Here is a 21,689-nt window from a genome sequence, read left to right on the forward strand (position 1 = left end):
TACAACCACCAACAATATCACAGCCTACTGCCAGTACCCCCACTTTGCCTTTAATGCCTATTTATAATGCAAACAATGATTGTATTAGTCAACCGATGTCTAGTTTTAAATATGTTTAATAAGTTAAACAACCCTGTAGAACATCATTTACAAAATTTTACAGTAACAAATGGTTTAATAGTACCTGAGCTTATAGACTTTTTGAAAGCTTTTTTTAAAAACTAAAATGTGAAACTAGCCTATCAGAAAATGAAATTTTATCATTGTTACCATATTATGCAAAAGGTCCACTTTTTAGCCAAAATAATACAGTGTAAGTCTGTCATGCCAAATGTCAACTATCTACGCAGGGAATTAATTATTGCTTTTATCCCTGTAGGCCTAATTGAAAGACTTAGACTAGATTTAGTTTATAGGCCACAAGATTTGATGAGCCACTGTATGAATACATATATGATATCAAAGAGCTCAGTCAAGTTTTATTGTGTAACATAAGTGAACGGACTTGGTAAATTGTATAAAAAGAGGTACTAAGCCTACAGATAGAAATAAGTTAATTTTTGAAAACAATCCCATTTGTTTTACAGATTTGGAAGAATTGTGTATTAGCTAGTAACAATATAACCTTTAATGATAACTTAAGGGACAATTTAAGTAAGACATATGTTAACAACATGTATCCACCACATGTTGAACTTATAAAAAGTAGGCCTACTGTCGAAAACCCAAAGTTATGTTTCAATTGTAATAGGCCTGGTCACTTAGCAAAAACTGTTTTAGGAATCCAAAAAACTAGTTGGTAGGGGATTGGTATTGCACACAACACCTAAAAATATCCCTCCCCGGTTTCAGAAGTCTAAGAATAATAATTTTATAAATAGTAAGGCAGTAAGAAAAGAAAAACACTATTTTATGAGAGTCTATGGTAAGGTAATTAAAAATTGGAGTAAATTAAACTATAGAAAACCTAATTTAAGACTAAATGTTAGACAGTGTAACAATATGCCTTTAATTGAAGCTATAGTGGGTAAAAATGTAAAAAAAACTGCTTATTAGATACTGGTGCTACAAGAGATATAATGAGTAAAGAATTTTATGATAGCCTATTGTTTGAATAAAAATGTTTCTAAATTAACGAAATCAGATGATAGAATGTTTGCTGCAAATAACACTGAAATAAAATGTTTTGGTTACTTGTTATGCTAAAAATAAAAATTTCTAAATTTTGTTGGAAAGTAAAAACTATTGTATTGTATAATTTAAAATGGGACATTGTATTAGGAAACCCATTTATAACTAATAGCAAATTAATTTTTAGATCTTGATGGAGATTCATGTTATTTTAAATTCAATTCTAATGAGAAAATAACTATTATTGTACAACTCATTGAAAATGTTTTGAATGTAAAAAAAAGGTTCATACTGTGGATTTAAAATTAAACTAAGACATGTTCTATATATAAAAAAAATTGTAGCATCCCTAGCTTAAGAAACCACTTGCGCCAAATTTAAAATATAACATTGAAAACCCCAGGAAGTTAATTGTTTGATGAATCCTAATCGAATGTTCGAGTGGAAATAAAAATATAGAAAAAACAATTTGTAGGTAGACTTAGTATAAAGAAATGAGACAAAAGTTGATCCTGACTGTTTTGTAATGAGGGAAGCAAATATGAAAAATTGTCTGTGTTTTGTATGTATGCCGAAATGTTGAATTTTGAATTTTGTAGATATATTTGAAGTGTTAAAATTCATGTAGATGTAAGATGTATAGGATGTTGTATGTAAATATATATTAAGAGTAATGCAGTATTAATAAGAAATGTGAGACTTAGCTTCTCGTGAGGGGACGTTTCATTCCAAAGTATTCGATCCATATTGGTAAACTTGTCCGCAAGTCTCAGGGTATTTAATGGCAAAACACTATACACAAAAACACTAGTATGAATGCAAAAAAGAAGTATGAATGTGGCGCCTATATAACAAAACACTACACTAACACTTGTTCACTATTTAATCGTCTTAAATACCTTCATTTTCGCAACGACCCGCAAATTCTAAACCGCTGCAACGTGCACTGAATGGAAATAGTTTGCTTAAATCGATTTTCTATTTTTGGTCCCTAAGCGAGCAGATGAAGAGTCAGATGCCAACATAACTGCACTGGTATGCGATCTAGCGGATCTCATAGGAAACTCTCGAAACCCAGCGCTATCGTATTGTTTATGGTTGAATTTGAATTGATGTAATGAATAAAAGGTTGAAATAGGTTTGTTATTTAGAAGATGTTTAAAGTAAAGTGACTAACTAGGTTGCGAAATCAAAGCAGGGGGGATATTCTGTACCGTTAATTGGTTAATTAAAATTTTCATATAATGTAAATTTCACAACCTAGTCAGCCAGTATAAATTTAATATTACTTTTATCCAATGTTCCGGAACTAAATTATTGAGCGGAGGAACTACCTAATTAGCACGCGTATGAATATGTTCTTCTAACCCTTTGTAGCAGCCCAACTATATGACCGAGCAGACCTCGCGCGCTTTGTCCGCGAGTTTACGTGTCTCACGGCTCACAGGGCATATTATTAGATGAGTAGATGGCTACCAGTTTATTAACTTCTACTCATCGTCTAGTAACCACCGACTAGACATAACCGTTCTTAGACTACAGCGCTATTGTCTCGTGCCAAGACGCCGACACCCGGGTTGTGAGTCTACACATTGCGAAGGGAAGTAAAATCTTAATGTCTTATAAAGTAGAAGAACATCGTAGGCATAATTCCAGAGATCATTGGATATTTTAGGCCCACCTATAAGATACACGTTTTTAGTTCTTATATTCTAATTGGCAGCAACGTGGCAATATATACATTTCATTTACCATCTAAAAGTGGTGCTTGTAAATTTTAATAAATTAAATTGATCTTATGAGTAAACTTTGTAATTCGAGTATTTATTACTACGACCTCAGAAGTCACCACCCCCATGTGTTATCGTCATACGGTACAATTTGATCAAAACTGCGTTGTTTATAATGACAAAAATATTATAAAGTGTTATATTTGACATTGCTATAAACTCAGTGATATTTAAAACTAGCTACTTACACATTTCAAATACTCATGTACGAAATTATTCTATTTATAGTTAAGATACGTGTTATCAGAAATTAAACCATAATAAAACGTTCATTTCTAAAATACTACTAAAAACGAGAATACTTATTAAAACTGTCAGTTAGTGGAACTGTTTTATAGCTTTACAAAAAATTGTACCTTTCAGTGACGCGTGCAAAGTGAGCAAACTCGAGCGCAGTGTGGTTTTGAAAAGTGAAAAGGCTCATCAAACTTTCCCTCCTGTTAATGTGCGAACGCTGTGAAACAGAATGTGGATCGGACGTAATGGTTTTTTAATTCGTTCAGAGGCGACCTCAGTGGAATACAAGATAAATCCGTGTATTGTTTGTCTGCGGCTCTACTGTTGTGAGTATGGTTTATTTACAAGTGACGGAGCGGCAGCTAACATTCTCTCTGTGAATGCCGGTCAGAATGTCTGTACGTCGTACGGCCTTTTGTTTCGTCTAAATTCCGTACGTCCTATTGTACATTTTTATAACAATGGCATTAATATAAAAACAATTCATCTGTACCTTTTAAATGTAAATAAGCTACTTCAGTAAGATAGCAGTATGCATTTTTTTCAGCTTGTAAATGTAGTAAATTTAATTTATTTATTTCCACGTGTAACTGATGCTAATATCTCGAATTATAGGTAAATATTAAATATATTGCTGAGCCATAAGTATTTAAAAATATTTATCGCCTGTTAGCGTAGTATTTGCTAACACAATTATTTATATCTATGATTATTTATAATTAGTTATTATACAAATATACATTTAATTAGCATTTTCTAAATTGTTAATAAGATGAAGTTATTAATCCCAATGTATTAGCTTACTACGTCACAAACCTGTTAATAACTACTGACATTTGGTTCTTGTGCAATACACACTTAAGAAATATAAATGGATATTAATGTCGATAACTATGTCGTGTATCATGGGAATCGCCACATCCATTCCCCCCTCTGAACCTGTGGACTAAACTAAGGAATTTAAATCTTAAAATTACATTTGTATATATTATAAACTGTTTGAATATATATTAAATGCTGTTTTTGGGTCATAACCAGAGCTGTGCTATGTCACGTGAAAGTAAAACCTCTTTAAGTTCAACAAACAACTTCATTCCTTCATGTCTAACTTTGAAAGTTTAATGAATTTACCTATTTGTACCCTTCCCAATCAAATTCTCTTTGCTAAACATTTTAATACGTTGTTTGTACAGTTCATCAGTTTCTTACGAGCACATTCGCCTAATATAACTGTTAAAAAGTATACCATTGATCATTATTCTGAAAAGCAGCTACATATTAGAAAACTAAAAACATATGTTAGTAATGTCCACGGACATACTGTTAGGCGAATGCAACCAAGCTACCACACCTTCAAGCGGCAGAGGCATTGCCCAAGTCCTGCGGATACTTACCAGGTCCTGCAAATGTGTCTAACAAAGCATTTCCCCACTCAATGAATAAGTTCGTTTTATACTGATCATCTGAAAAATACAAATATCGTCTAAATATGTAATACGTCTTGAATACCAATCATTGACTCCCCAACATCCAAAGGTTCGAATCTAAATAAAATCGAGTAGTAATAGAATAACAAAAGCGTTTGATTGCGTTTCAGATTAATTTAATTACTATATGAATGGCTAATTACTATGAAAAATATAACATTTAAATTGCGCAATATAGAAAAACACTTTTCGTACATTTGGAACAGTACTAAATTACAAGAAAACTATGGCGTCACCCTTAAAAGTTTCCAAAATTACATTTCAATAACATTTAAATAGTATTTGTAATAAATTATAATACCTGCGTGTTATTTATTAACCATTCAAACATATTCAATTACAATATAAGGTACTGATAAATATATTAAAAACTTCACTCGTCATCAAAGCTGCTGTCAACTTCTCGTAACTTCGTCCCTCGTAACGATGACGGTTGTTTTTTTTTTGTTCTAGTATTGCTAAAATAAAATTGTGTCTATTATTATACGATAAACAAGCGACATTTTAATAATTTTTAACTTACATCAGCTATGTTTTTATACACAACCCTAAATATTCTGTAGAAAAATAACACAGAACACCATTGTAGCATTTTTAAAGCTACATTGATTTATTTTTTAATTAAAACTTAAATTAAATAAAAATTTTGGGATCGAAATATTGGGATTTAATTTTAGATTAGATTGTGAAAAGTCAGGGTAAAAACGAACATGCAATCCTTTGGCAAGTTAGTACTGGTAGTTTTAAATTGTTAGGAAGGCAGGTTGACTGACTTGAATTGATTAGAACATGTCTTGTTGCGAGTATTGTTCTCCTGGTTTGATACAGCTGGACCAATGAGAGCACCGCGGATGTCCTGCAAAGTTGATTGGAAAGGGAAGTATTTAAGCGTCCGCTCATAATTTTGGCCCTTCTTTTGGTTATTTTCGTGAGTAAGTTGATTACAGTGCGCCGTGTTTCTTAATTTTTTTTCCGCGAGGGATTTTGAGGTAATCACCAAATTTATTGTACGTTTTATTGAAATATTCTACCAGATCTGATATTAAATTAATTTTGTTGTCTTTTTTATAGGAAAAAATTAAATTCATGGAAACTACAGAGCAATCTGAACAACTTATTCTCGAGGAACAATAGAGCATAATAGAATCATACAAGTTACATTTGGTTCATACTTGCAAGAAAAGTGAATTAAAATTGAACTTTGTTAATAACTTTAATTGAAAGTTGGAAATTTATTAATTTATTAATATAATTGGAACTGTTTAATTGTGAATTATTAATTGGAAATTAATTGAACATTAATAATTGTTTGAGAGAGTTGTAATTTGAATTGCACAGACTTGAAAGTTAAGGTTCAACTAGTGTAAAGAGAAGATTAAATTTTTATTTTTTTGAATTGTGGGTGTACTTAGAAGTGAACATTTTTATTTTAGTTATTTCCAAGAGGTATTAGATTTTTATTTTAAAGCTTTATTATTTTATTTTAGAAGAGAGCTCTAATTTTTAGTTTGATATACTTGATTAATATTTTTATTTCTTTCCAAAGGAACTTTTTGATTTACTAAACGGTTTGTCAATATTCTTTGTGGTAATAGAGTGATGAAAATTCTGAAACGTTGAACTTATTAATTTGCCAGTTTAAAATAAATCCATTGTTTTTATTTAGAACTGTGATTTTTATTTTAGACACACCAGATAATATTTAATAGTTAACCAATTAAGTAATAAATTGTACTGAATATTCACTAGGAGCTTACTAATCAAAAAATATTTTATATCGTCTTGGATGTCTCATTGATAATTTAAATATTAATACCCTGGAATATTAATATCTACAATCCAAGTCGTTATAACCATCAAACATAATTAATTGTTTAAAGCATGATAAAAATAAAATAAAAAATAATAAATGGCTGAGCGGTATTGAAACCTATCTTACGTGGGACTGGAAATGCTTTATTCTGTATATTTTTATATTTGTCCGCAAAATATCTCAAAAACTAACTGACCCTTAAACTGACTTAAAGTTGTGCATAAAGCTTTATTTATAAATGAGGATGATTGAGGTCAATTATCGTGCATGTTACTCCATGCGATTTGGCTGAGCGTTAACGAATATTTTTAAATTGAGCTTATAGATAACGATGATGACAACGAGAAAATATCTGAATAAACTAATTTGTAAACAAACTGATTCCAATCATAAGAGATTTTAACATGTAACATATTAATAAAAGTAGCCTAATTATCCCAAAACACCAATATCATTTTACGGAAACTTGGAGTGTAAACTTGTGTTTTTTAAACATAATATGAAACCAAATTAATGAACATAAATGTAAATGTATCATGTACAAAATATTTCAAGAAACATTTCCTCTGTGGAATTTCGGATGAAAATTCATTTCTAAATGGACAATAATGATTTTTTTATGCTTGCACGTCCAACTCCGGAATTTGGCTGAGGGTCATTGAAGCCTCTCTATCACTGAGTAGACTGGCATAATTTCTCTTTTATTTTACGGAGGATGTGAGCATTTCTTTGCCGTATGATTATCTGTAGTCCTATCTAGTTTTAGGAATTCACAATATAGTGTAATTTTAGAGCATAAAAATGGTTTCAAAAAAAGTAAAGGCTCTCAAGAAATTAAGTTATTTGATTTAAATTTGTCAATAAAACAGTCAAATAGCTGTCGAACAGATAACAAAACCACATATGGAGTTAACAGATTCCCCATTATCAATTAGGAACACTCGTATAAATAAAATAGATAAATTCTTCATCAATTTAAATTTTATTTCTTACAGTAAAATGATATTTCTATAAGTGCTTGGAAAATCTTTAACGTATGTGACATGAGAGACACTGTCATGAAAAATAAATTAACACCAGAACTACCATAAGCGTTATATATTTACCACCATATTGATAAAACTATATAAAATACATCAAATTAGTCCAGTCTTCCTGGTTTACGAACCCTTCTAGGGTTACGACACTAACTTTTGGATGGTCTCTAAAGAGATAAACGAAGAAATCAAGTATATTAACATTACGATAGATATTTAAGTTTATTGATGCGAAATGCGGCATTATATTTTCACTTTAAAATGACAAGTCTATAACAGTGATAAACATTTCTTAATTTAACATTAAAACCGACGTGTTTGCTTATTTAGTGAATACAACTTTGTACTTCATGGCAGTACTATAAATTCAAATAGATTACATAAACACCCGTCAAGGTGTCGAAGGTATCTAAATCAAAATTGACGTTTCCATTAATATGTAAATAAATAGTAGTTATCTTTCCAGTATCCCGTTATTTTTACAACTTTCCGTTTACACAAAAATTAATTAAACTTATTTTAGAAAACAGAATTTTCTAGTACGTCATCATATCCCTTACAATTTAAAAACTGTCAAAGTTCTAGGGCGATTGACAAAAATATGAAAGTTAATAAGAGAATACCATATATATGTGTTAAAATAAATATGTATATACCCTATCAGAACATTATTTTCCCATATATAGATCCTTAAGGAAGAGTTGTACTGCGTTGAAATTCCATTAATTAGTATTAACACGTAATTTTATTTCAAATAGTTCATCAATACGGAAATACTACAACCTATTTGTTGTAGTGCAACGTTTATAAACTTTAGATGAATTCCTATTTATTGTGTTATTTTAAAATTTAACCCCGCGTTAGAACCGGACACTCAACTGACTAGTGATCTCTCCAATCGTAGCAATCTGCCCACGCGTTTGGTTCTGTCACTCACTCTACGGTAGGTAAACTGATGAAAGGCTATTTCAGTTAAAACAGACCAGATAATTTTTTTAATAGTAGTTTTAATATACGTACAAAGATATTTTTAACTAAGAAACAAAATGATACAGTAGATTTCATACTCTTGGCCCACTAACTGTTTGCTTTAATATGCATATAAAAATGTTACTCACAATCGTGTATGACAACGTTTTACTCACAGTGTAAAATGAAAATCTCTTACCTGCAACAAAACAATTCAGGATTAGCTAATAAAGGAATTATTGGGTGAAATAATGTACATAGAAATGATAAATATAACGAGGCTTATAAAACAATGTTTGAAAATCATCTTAATTGTTTATCCACCTACAAGCTTTATTGTTACATCAGATTTAATTATAAGAACAATGAATATTTAGAAAACTCATTGCTAATGTCTTACGATTAATTAGTATTTTATCATACTCATACATTTTTGTAACATTAATTTAAATCAATAATGAGTTTCATTTCAATACCCGTGGGTCATCACGATTTATTGTCAGTTGGAGAATAAACTCACAATAATTATATCCGTTTTATTGCAATATACAGAATTAACAATAGATATGATAAAAACAATTCATGATATCATTTTTAATATGCGTATGCCCATTGAATGATCATCTATGCGCACTGTTTATTAATATCATAAATTAAAACTATTTTTACATGCTGTTTAATTTAAGAAATCTAGTATATGATTATCTAGTACATGGTTAGTATATGAGAAAAACTAACTTTGATCTATTACTTTGTAAATTTTGAAATTACTAAATCGTTTGAGCCAATAATTAAAAGACGCAAATAGCAAATACAACATTTAATTGTATTAAACCATATCATAAACATTTTTGGAATTTTAATTATTGGTATCGTCGAAAATGAGCCAAACGACTATAATTATATTAATAAATATGGTTTAATGTGATACAGCATACTTATTATTCTTATAAGGAACATTTTAAATTGTTAATTCAAATTTTAAAAATGTGTAATTAATTTTTGTTTGCAATAGGTAATTAACTTCTAGTAAAAGACATCTTTTGTGATGAAACATTAATTGTAATATACACACTTAAAATGTAAAATTATTGCAAATTCAATCCTCAAACAACTTTGGACAGGTACTCTGCCATTAAAACTGCCTTTAAGGTAATTCAGAAAAGAAAAATTCAATATTCCGCCGAAGTGTATAAGATGAGTGTAGGAGGTCAATTTTGCCTACAAGGAGTAAGATATAAAATGAAAGGAGGCTATGAACGCCTCCCATGCTGACCAAAGGTCGGGACGTAAAACAATGGGCGTAAAACACTCCAACATTCTCTTTGTCTATTATGTAGATTATGGAATATACATTTTTTCGGCTAAAATATAAAACCGGCTGTGTAATATATTGTTAAGACAGAATATGATACGAAACCGAATTTCAGAAAAAACAATAAAATATCACCTCTCTCTTTATTACTATCACCTGTTTAGCTAAAACATTAGTGTTTTAATATAGGAACATTGTTTTGAAAGATTCCATTAGTATTATATTGCTTAACCGTATATAAACAACTAAAATAATTATATTTAAATTATTTTAACTGATAAATTACAATTAGGCATAGCGACTGCTGATTTTGTAGTTAAAATGGACATAAGTAATCGATGGATAAGTGAAGACGTAATAAAGTGGAATCGGTAAAGCAAAGAACTATCAACAAACTTACTACTGCACCAACTATATAATATATAAAATATACGACCGTTGGCCGCACAATTTGACTCAATGTAACACTTAAAGTTTCAGCATTTAAGTTCATTAAATTTTTTAATGGTGGACGGACATACTAAAATCACACGATAGAAAAAGTGCCAAAAGCAAAATTATTACCGATAGCACCCAATTAGTGACAGCCGTAGGATATACAACTGTTGGTAACAAAACATGATTCACGACAACTCTGATTGTTTTATCATTCAGTTTCTGTAATTAAAATGAACGAAACTGATGGGTTTGACATGCAGGTGTGGATACAACAGAGAAAAGTGCTAACTTATTTTCGGCGGAAGCCAATCAGCAGTAGCCGTAGAATATATGACTGTTGGCAATCATTCCCTGACTGTTTCAGCATACTTATCAATTCTGTTCTCGAACTACGTAATGAAGCCAATTTCAATAAAGTCTTGCCATTGTCACCTGAGGATACCTTAACAAGTTTTTTATAGCCTCATATATCTTACTGAACCCCATTATCTACAATAACCTATAGTATATAAAAATTAAAATATTTCTAACCCAATATTTTTTAACAATTATACTTTTCATGAAACGGACTTAGCGTAAAGTTAAAAAGATATTAATACACAAAAACGAATTCTACTATTAAGTTTTATATGATTAGTTACAATCAGTTTATACCCTTCAGCATATGCAGTTACAACTTATCTCTCAATTTCGATTTTTAAACGTAAACAGTACATTTTATAACACGACGTGGCAATAAAACGGGGTATATAATCTACTCAATTAGTATTGGAATTAGATTAAATTAGACGTTTTTACTTCTCTAATTTATAAATTATTACGATATATGTATCCAAACATAACGCAAATAGGGGGAGATAATTGCCATTATAACCATTCCACCAGTATGTGGTCACAACCAACTACCAATTACAACCCCCCATTGAATCCAAGATGGTTTTTAACTGTCAAAGGGAACTGCATTGGAGAAACATATTGCTCCACATTTATTAGACACGCTTGCGTGTATTATATATCTTCATTATTTTAGAAATTAACCACCATTGTTGTAGAAGATAGTCACGTCAGCAATAAATTATAGATAACTCGATTTCTACAAAAGAGATAAAAAACATATGTAAAAGTAAAAAAATAACTTTATAATATAAAGTAAGGTATTTTTCCGTAGTTTTCTTCACGTTGGTTTATACTTATAGAAATAATGTTGACGTTGTGCACTAAACTGTTTCTTTGAAAACAATTTTAAATAGCACCTTTATGTACACCTTCTCAATTATAATTGGATCTCATATAAAAACTATGATTATGTTTCAGGCCCTTGAGTTATGCATTAAAGTTTAAAATAATAATCAGCTTCAGTTTGAAAGAAGTGCTTCAAAGTAATCACGGAATATAATTTGTAAAAGCTAAACATATAACGTAGGGTAGTGCACGCCGCAATTTCAAGTGCGATATTTTAGGGGAAGAATTCAGCAATAGTGTACATAAATCAAGAAAGCCCAGGTGGAACGTTATTAAGGCCAGCTCTAGCAAGCCTGCTCAACTCATAATGTAACTGGAGCTGCTGGCATAACCGGTCTACATTCTCGCCTCCTCCTCCACATTTGTAAGCCTACGTATCATCTCCTGTACATTTAATTTATAGAATGTGTATTTCAATAATGTAATATGCTTTACATACATAATATTCTTTGCTTTAACGCAATTAGTGTGATTAAACAATACATAATTTAAGTATGTACCCACAAGTACTTATGACACTATTTTTAAATAAATGTATTTTTATCCATGTGAAGAACCCTACAATCCAACTACTTATATAAAAAGCCAAAAAAATTCAATTTTATTCTGATTGTGATTGTAAAAATCTACCGATTTGGTTTTTCCAATAAACAAATAAAACCAATAAACAGCAATCGTTTCGCCCACAATCACTGCTTACAAAACAACCGCCGATTGATCCATTTCATAGCAAACATGAGGTCCAACAACTACTGACTAACCTAGAATGACCTTAAAAAAGAATCCTGAGTAAAATATTTCCATGTCTCTTTCAAGTAAAATTTAGCTGCAGGCGTGGTTTTATTGATCATTCACATTGAAGAATTATTTCCCTCTTTCTGAACATGTTTATTTTAAGCACCTGATTCTTCACCTTTCTTTCCAATATGGTCAAGGGCATTAAACGTCTAAATAATTCCAAATAATTTAAATCTCAAGTACAACGCTTCTTGGTGTCAAAGGCATTTTACTCCGTTAAAGAGTTCATGATGGGAAGAAAATATTTAATTATAATTGAAAGTAAAAGTGTAATCCCAGTTTTTATATTGAAAGCGATGTCGAAAGCCTTACTGATGGCACTATAATTAATACTATAGTAATTTTTTAGTAGTACTGACGCATGCTATGCAATTTTATGATTTTTATACTGTTAATGATATTATTATTAATATTTAATGTGGGACGGGGATATCAGCAAACTCTAGCGGCAACACGTCAGATTTATTATAAAATTGTTACTAGACAGCCCACCCCAAAATAGGCCGATAGTGGCTAATCCCTGAAACTCCGCGCTGTTACGAGTGGGAAAATTTACAGATCCATCTAAAACTCAGGCAATAGCAGATGGCCAGAGGTGATATGTCATCTATTTTGGTGCAGGCTGCTCTAGTTGATATTTTAATATACCACACGCATCCGTATAAGAATTGTAGGAGGATACTGTCCTATAATAGTTTTGTGTGGCAAGATACTACCGTGCTCATCTTTTGCTTTGAATTGTAATTTCTTTTTTTAATTTTCAGAAAGCGTGCTCTCTTTGAATAATTAAATATCAGTATAATTGATATTATATTAATAATACTACTGTAAAAAGTTACCCAGTAAAAATGTGAATACTATGTTGTTGTGAATGTTTAGTTAGCGTTGCTACAATTTACCTATACATATCATTAGTTAGACCTATACAGAGCGGGAAAGGCTTGATGGAACAATGGACGATAAACATTATTACAGAATATAACAAAAATAAAAATATAGAATACTTCGTTATATTTTCAACGACGCCAGAAGGTGGTTTATTCAAACACAGAGGACATTTTTATTAATCATGAGGTTCAACAAATGTAAGTTTGACATGGCAAATACGATATCATCGTAATATCAGAATATTCTCGAAGCAAATGTATTTTATAACGTGTTCGCTCTTGTTTTGAAATAACCCATTATTTTACTGGAAATCGTATTACGGTAATATTGTAACTGATACAATATTGTAATATGATATGTATAAAACGTACGCGATGCAGACAGTTAATTAATTAATTAGCTATGATTGAATATGCGACCATTAACTAGGGATTAAAAACTGACTAAGTGTAATATATTATCCATTATATTATTTTCTTTAAAAGATTTTACATTTAAATGTTATGTCATTTTTCAAGCAAAAACATGTTTCTAAAACAATGTATACTATTCTAAAAGAGCAAGTGAAAATCACAACCACTGATCATACTCAAGCAAGAGTAATTGGCAATTAGAGACTGCTATGTCAACTGCAAATACAGAAGTTGTAGTGAATGCATCAAGTGACACATCAACAGTGGACACGTCAGCAGTCATCAATGCAGTTGTGCCATTAGCGGGCTTTATATTGCCACAGCCAATCACTAGTTACCGCAGGATATACGACAGTTGCTGACAAAACCTGACTGATTACTATGACGTTGGTTTTCCAAAAGTGTTATTTGGTATACAATTACCTTACGAGATAGTATGGGGTTGTTTCTATGTCATTTATCAATGAAACAGGTCCTATTACTAGATTATAATTTGATTTTTAGGTTTTTTGACGTGACAACGTCTTAAATTAGGTTGCGGCTCGGAGTCACTCATGAAAAAGTGTAACGCCCGGTAACGTTACGATGCCCGTCCAGTGGGTCCGCCGCACGGGATCCGCACGGGATAAAGCAGATAACTGTGGGTCCGCCGCACGGGATAAAGCAGATAACTATGTTTATTCGTGAAAATGTGGAGTGCTTAGATTGGTCATTTACAACAACTACAACAATAAAGGTAAATAATTGTACACTGATATTTCATTATCGTAAACTATGATTGATTGATTAATTGTTAGACTGACACAAAAGTTGAGAAACTGAGTTTATAGGTTATGTCATACTATTGACAAATGTTGATAGTGTTAAGTAAATTATTAGTTTAAATCACTCTTCAATCAATCGTAATTCAGTCGATTGAGAAGAAACAGCGCGTATTGCTAGTCAAACATTTAAAATAACAAATTATAACCTCTAACCTGCCATAACAGTGCGACCAAACAAACGAACTAAACCGACCAATCACCACGCGCGGAGTTAGAATTTAACTGTGTTTAGCAAGAATTTCAAATTCCAATTTTAGTAAATGTTTTATTCAACTTTACCATTTACAATAACAAATTTTAATTAATTTCAAATTATGTACAATGTTTTAGTAAACAAAATATATTTCTATAGTTAAAATTTGTGCAATTCTTATTTTCATTCAATTCCTTGTTCCTATTGTGCAATTTAATAATATTCATATCAATAAATATTCTACCGAGAAAAAGACGTTGTCACGTAAAATCTTTGCCCGTAAAACCGACTTTACAGGCAACCATAATTTTTCTAGAGATTATTTCGAATGCAAATTGTTGCAAGGCCACTAGCAAAATATAATTAAAAATAGTGTTTTAAATACTTGTAATTGCAAGTAAAAATGCAATTACAAGTACAAAATTTAAGGAACAAGTTAGTAAAAATCATGTCCGCTAGGTTGAGGTTTTGATATCAAGCCCAGCCCTTGTGGAGCCGCTCGCTGGCTCTGTTACACGATCTGCTGAAATAAGGACATTGATTCTGCTGTTCTTAGTCGAACTTTTGCTTTTACAATTTTAAAAAATTAAGTATTTTGTAATAGGAAAATGAAGATCCACTTTACTTTAATTAAACCACCCAATTTTCTGTCTATATCACAGATTTATTTCAAGTTTCCAGGAAACATATTATGTAAGGTTGAGACACTGAGCCATAATAATGGTTACAAATAATATATAATATCTATACTATTGGTACAATAGTATAATATTTATTAGTAATACTAGGCACAAATCGCTAAAGTCAAACAAGCGACAAAATTTCAAACTGATTGCTGAGTGAGGGATTCGAAATAATTGATTTTAATGTTATATCAACAATCCATAGTCACCACAACATCCTGATGGCACAAATACAATTATTTCAATCAATACTAAAACTTATTATTTAACCAAACGTCAATTTAAACATTATTCATTTCATTATCTTTTGATACTTCACCTTGCTTAAGGTCTTAGGTGCAGTGTAGGCTCTCATCTCTAATTTAAAGTCAGCATAACTTATCTTATCGAAGAATTTGCTCCTCCCTATACAACCATTCGTTCTTCTATTATTATACTACCCTAAACAACCTAAAACTATACTCGTTTATAGTTATAGTAATTTGGTATTACATCTCTTCATGACGGTTTTCTAAAAAAACCTTTCATTATTGAGATTGTTCCATTCCGATAGCTTCCCAATATAAATATCCACTATTTCTCCCTTATCTGGACAACTAACGACTCTTCAAAATACACAAACATGTGGTCAGTTAGGTCATTGTTTATAAATATAAAATTCTGAAGTGAGCAAAAATACCTTATTTATATTTAGAGAGATGAGGGTTCCCTATTTCCCTCATATTTCTAACAAACATGGCTTTCTAGTGACAAAGTCATTGTAACAAATCGTTAAACTCATAAGCTACCTTCCTCATTCTTTGTAGAGTTTCTAAATTCTTCTTTAATAAGCTATTAATTTATATTTAAAAGAAATAAATTTCAAACTATATTGTTTGAAGAAAAACTTAAATTTTTAAAATACGTAATTTTTATATATTATTTTAAGCTGAAATTCTGAAACTTTTGCAGAATATATACAAGACAGTGTAAAGAAACCCGACTTAGTGCACTCCACGTAGCTTACAGTTACGTTAATTAAACTGACTTACTCTCTCTCGAACTTTGTTTTCCAACCATTGGTGTTCAACTCGTAACGGTAAATCAAAACTTTTTCACCAAGAATAATGTATTCCGTGACTCATCGTTATAAAGCAATCCCAAACTGTTTAGTTTTCATATCGTACAATAATACATTCCGAAGTCATTGAAAATATTATTTATATCTCAGATTCTTTAGTCAAATTGCAGTTTCCATATGCAATTATCTTTAAAATATCGTTCAAAATTTACAATATTAATAATACATAAAGTACTTTCTAACTATGATCACAAATTTGTTTAGCAAAAACACAATATTTTAGTTTAGACTGAATATTTTTGTTTTTGCAAATCAAAACTTATTCATAATCAAATTCAATAAAAAAAAACAAAAGTAATTTATTACAATACAGTGTAAATAGAATATCCAAAGTTATTTTCATTAGCTAGTCATTCTATAGTCAATACTAATGCAACAATAATTTTGCATTAGTATAATAAACATTCACTGCGAAGTTGAAGTTTATGCTCTCTATAAATATGGAAGTAGCAGTGCAAATACCAGTGTGAGAAAGAACTGCTAATAAGTGTTCCTTGTTGCTAAAAACAATCAAAACCATGGAGTTAAGCGTACGTCTGGGAAATTACATGACCCAAAAAGCCTGATACAGGCAGAAGAAAAGAAAATTGGCTACGTATCCTATAGGAAGATACCTTCAGACAGCCCTCTGCAGAAAACAATAAATAAAAATTGCCATACAACAATAAATCGTACATGAACAATTAAAGTTAGTTACTAGAAAAAGTGGTTACTAGTCAAAATATAATTATATCTAAATTTCACTTTCTAAAAATACGAATAAAATATCCATTGAAAAATATGCTTTAATAAAACAGTAATTATTGATAGCGGTTCCGTTTGTAATAATGATATATTTGACCGAGTCTCAGTGGATATAAAAACATTATACCTTATTTCGCAAAGAAGAAGACATAACAATGACAACTAGTTCCATTAAAATTTACATGTTGCGCTTTGAAATATGGTACTAATGATATAAAGCCTTAGAAGACAACATACAAAGACTTTATGAAATATCATTTTTAAAACTGAATTTTAAATTCAGTTAATCAGTTAAAATGTTTCTATATTATAATGAACGACTCTTATAGTCACGAATCTTAATTAGTCTTTAAAAGAGAATAGATTTCTTGTAATTCTGCGTCATACACCTAATGGAAAGATCCTTTTATTGCGTTCAAGTTAATGCATGCACAAGTTAAATATAATAATAGTGTTGAAAAACTATATATATATAAATTTAATGATGAATTTAACTTGCTACGGTATCTAGGCAGGAGAAATATTTCTACATTCAAGCGACCTAGTTACTAAACACTCCATTTTTTAAATTTTATTCCTTTCCATAAATCATCAATCGTGTCATTACAATTGAAAATGAGAAATTCCTTAACTCTAACTATCAATTGTTTTAAATACTGGCATATCATTATTTATAGACCGCATTATAAATGAGATCAAGGAAAGGAACATAAATAATTGGAAAACATAAATTAGCGAAATATTATTTTTAAGAGTAACATGTATGCATGCTACATCATTCCTAGAACATGCTTTACTGTATTCTATGTTTATTTTTCTTCCTATCAATAGTCTGGAAAATGAAATATAATCCATTAAAATAGGTAAATTTGTATTATCCTCTGTAAATTTCTTATTTCAGGATCTAGTATTAATAATAGCTTCAATACCTTATAATAGCGCTCTGAGATTTTAGCCTGGCAACAATATACTGTATTTGTGTACTTATTTTTATATAGGAACTACTGGTAGATAAGTTGGTAGAAGAGAAACGCTTCGAACGCCAACGCCAATGCATAAAATGAACAGCAAGAAACCTAATTGAAGATTATCATACTCCAGCATACAAGCAGTAGCCTAACGCAAATCCGTTAATAGTCACAATGAGTAAATCAGGTATGACGTGCCACAAACACAATGGACACCGTAGAGCGATGTTCTATTAGCAGGCTTATTATCCGTCCACTAACTAGCTAATTATATAATTAGCCCACCTAGACCAGTAATACTTCCGTACTTAATTGGGTAATTCTAATCTAATGTGTTAGTTTTACTTGTACTAGTTATATAAAAAGTTGTATGTTTTCTGTAAACTTACAATTTAAACAAATATTTTTTTATTTTGTTAGTTATATTAAATAAATATTTTAAAATTGTTCCACTGTATTTCTTTTTGTATCATTCGACAAGCATGGCCGTTCCTTCTTCAGGTTACCACTGAGCATCCTATACTTGCAAACAGTCCACAGGCCTAGCCATAGTTCAGAAGTCACCTTTAGGCCGTTGGTCCTCAGGTTACCGCTGCGCATCCTATACTTGCAAACAGTCCACAGGCCTAGCCATAGTTCAGAAGTCACCTTTAGGCCGTTGGTCCTCAGGTTACCGCTGCGCATCCTATACTTGCAAACAGTCCACAGGCCTAGCCATAGTTCAGAAGTCACCTTTAGGCCGTTGGTCCTCAGGTTACCGCTGCGCATCCTATACTTGCAAACAGTCCACAGGCCTAGCCATAGTTCAGAAGTCACCTTTAGGCCGTTGGTCCTCAGGTTACCGCTGAGCATCCTATACTTGCAAACAGTCCACAGGCCTAGCCATAGTTCAGAAGTCACCTTTAGGCCGTTGGTCCTCAGGTTACCGCTGAGCATCCTATACTTGCAAACAGTCCACAGGCCTAGCCATAGTTCAGAAGTCACCTTTAGGCCGTTGGTCCTCAGGTTACCGCTGAGCATCCTATACTTGCAAACAGTCCACAGGCCTAGCCATAGTTCAGAAGTCACCTTTAGGCCGTTGGTCCTCAGGTTACCGCTGCGCATCCTATACTTGCAAACAGTCCACAGGCCTAGCCATAGTTCAGAAGTCACCTTTAGGCCGTTGGTCCTCAGGTTACCGCTGCGCATTCTATACTTGCAAACAGTCCACAGGCCTAGCCATAGTTCAGAAGTCACCTTTAGGCCGTTGGTCCTCAGGTTACCGCTGCGCATCCTATACTTGCAAACAGTCCACAGGCCTAGCCATAGTTCAGAAGTCACCTTTAGGCCGTTGGTCCTCAGGTTACCGCTGAGCATCCTATACTTGCAAACAGTCCACAGGCCTAGCCATAGTTCAGAAGTCACCTTTAGGCCGTTGGTCCTCAGGTTACCGCTGAGCATCCTATACTTGCAAACAGTCCACAGGCCTAGCCATAGTTCAGAAGTCACCTTTAGGCCGTTGGTCCTCAGGTTACCGCTGAGCATCCTATACTTGCAAACAGTCCACAGGCCTAGCCATAGTTCAGAAGTCACCTTTAGGCCGTTGGTCCTCAGGTTGTGTTACAGAGAGCTCCTTTGCCCTAATATCACCTGGTAAAAGAACACATCCATATTTTCATACGCTTTGTAGTCGTTCATATTATAGTATCCATGTGCAAAACTTTAACAAAACTACGTACTAAATAAACTATTAAACTTCACTATCACATTTAATAATTGGAATAATATGTAACTAGTTTTTTAGAAATGCTAAATCCGTACTGAACAGTAGTGAAAGTTACGAGTCAGTTTTCAAGTAAAAACTTTAAAATTATAATTCAGTAAGGGTACACATAAATAAAGAGAAAACCCAGGGTAGAGGCGTTATTAAGGCCAGCGGTAGCGGGGTTGCACTGCTCATAATGTAACTAGATCTGCTAACATAACTCTAGAGAATCTCTGTTTCTGTTCTCTGTCTACCCTCACCCAGAGATTGTTTAGGATGAAAGCATGTGCTGGCCATATGCATAAAAATTTAAACTATAAAGTTGATTACGGCTTTACTTAATGTAATTACGTCTACGAAATATTAAATTAAATTAAAGTAACTTAATTAGTTTGGGAAACTTGAAAGCGTTACCCAATTTTTGTACAATATATAATATTCGTACTGTAATACACGATTAGATCGCTAATAGCAACAGGCGAGTCAATGTTAACCTGTGCACCGTGCCGATTGATATGCACAGTATCAACTGATTCGGTTGCTTCAGTCAACAAAGCCTACCAACATAGCGCCACCAATAATTGCTTACACACTTACAATCAGGCGTACCAAAAATAAACATACATAAACAGAATACTGAATAACAAACTGTAGCAGCTCTTCATCTTGTTCATATCAGTATATGTTTATATGTTTTTTCATAACATAATTCCTCACATTCTAGTGTTTATTAAGAAATACATCGCTCTGTAATTTACTATACTTCGGTAGAGATACTTTTTAGGAAGGCTTGAAACAGTTTTTGAACCTCCCAAGGAATGTAACCTGGTAGACATACAAAGCTACTAGTTGCCAATCAGGAACCGGCGACCTTAACATTTGTAGTATATTTTTGGTTCCAAATGTCCGTACAGTAATCAATAGTACAATTTTTTAAAGATTTTATAATTTTCACATTTCTACTTCCCATTTGTGTCTTTCAGTATAGAATAGCCTATCAAGAGTTTAAGATCCTCATAGTATTCTAACATCTATTATTTTTATCTATCTATATTTTTATTTTAACCTAATATCCTTTAAAGAGTTTGCAAATGACTTTATTAATAAACAAGGTAGATGTAGACTGCGAAATTCCAAAACTACAGCTCATTTCATTCTTGATATGCATGCGTGCACATCCAGACAACCATACAGAAAAAACATGTTTGTACCACCCTGGCAGACAAAAGGAAATTAGGTTAACCTCCTGAGTGATAGCCTCAGCCAAATAGTTTAATAGTTACCTTTAATACCGCTCAGCCAAATTATATGATTTCACAAGCACAGTCACAGAACGCATTATTTTCCATGTAGATTAAATCTCGTGCAAAAATTGAAAGTTTATAGATGAAATACTTTTCAAATACCTTGCAACATGATTCATACACATTATCGTTCAAGTCAGGTTTCACAGCAGTGTTGTAATTATAAAAATTTCGGTGACCTAGTGACAAAACTACAACGTAATAGTGTGCTAAAAATAAATCTTGTCACCAAATAATAACATTGAATTCCCTGACCTCTATTTTTTTTCTTTTAACTATATGAAGGAAAATGTTACTTATTTTGAACCTCATGATTGTACTTAATTTGTTTACATATGTATTTATTTTACTATTTTCTCGTTGTCATCATAGTATATCAGTACTCGCTAAAGTTCAGTCAAATCCAATGGAGTGGCATACAACGACATGGAACTTAGTATTGCTTATATATGCAAACTGTGACATTCAAGTCAAGCTTCATACAAACTTTCAAGTCTATAGGTAATTTTGTTTTCTATATATATTGTGTGGACAGACAGACTGAAAACGTT

At 31.8% G+C, this 21,689-nt stretch overlaps 1 protein-coding gene across 6 annotated transcripts in view; it reads right to left on the reverse strand.

Moving 5' to 3' along the window:
- Positions 1–21,689, reverse strand: part of LOC124354884 (very low-density lipoprotein receptor-like) — a 910,157-nt gene that overhangs the window by 584,551 nt on the left and 303,917 nt on the right. For 5 of the 6 annotated variants that reach the window (XM_046805647.1, XM_046805648.1, XM_046805653.1 and 2 more), the window contains exon 2: positions 4,553–4,621. The exons of the other annotated variant lie outside the window; for it this stretch is intronic. In XM_046805647.1, the coding sequence (XP_046661603.1) occupies positions 4,553–4,621 (69 nt within the window). The remainder of the gene's footprint in view (positions 1–4,552; positions 4,622–21,689) is intronic. 6 annotated transcript variants of the gene reach the window in all.

Source organism: Homalodisca vitripennis, chromosome 2, assembly GCF_021130785.1.
Source record: "Homalodisca vitripennis isolate AUS2020 chromosome 2, UT_GWSS_2.1, whole genome shotgun sequence".
Taxonomy (NCBI): domain Eukaryota; kingdom Metazoa; phylum Arthropoda; class Insecta; order Hemiptera; family Cicadellidae; genus Homalodisca; species Homalodisca vitripennis.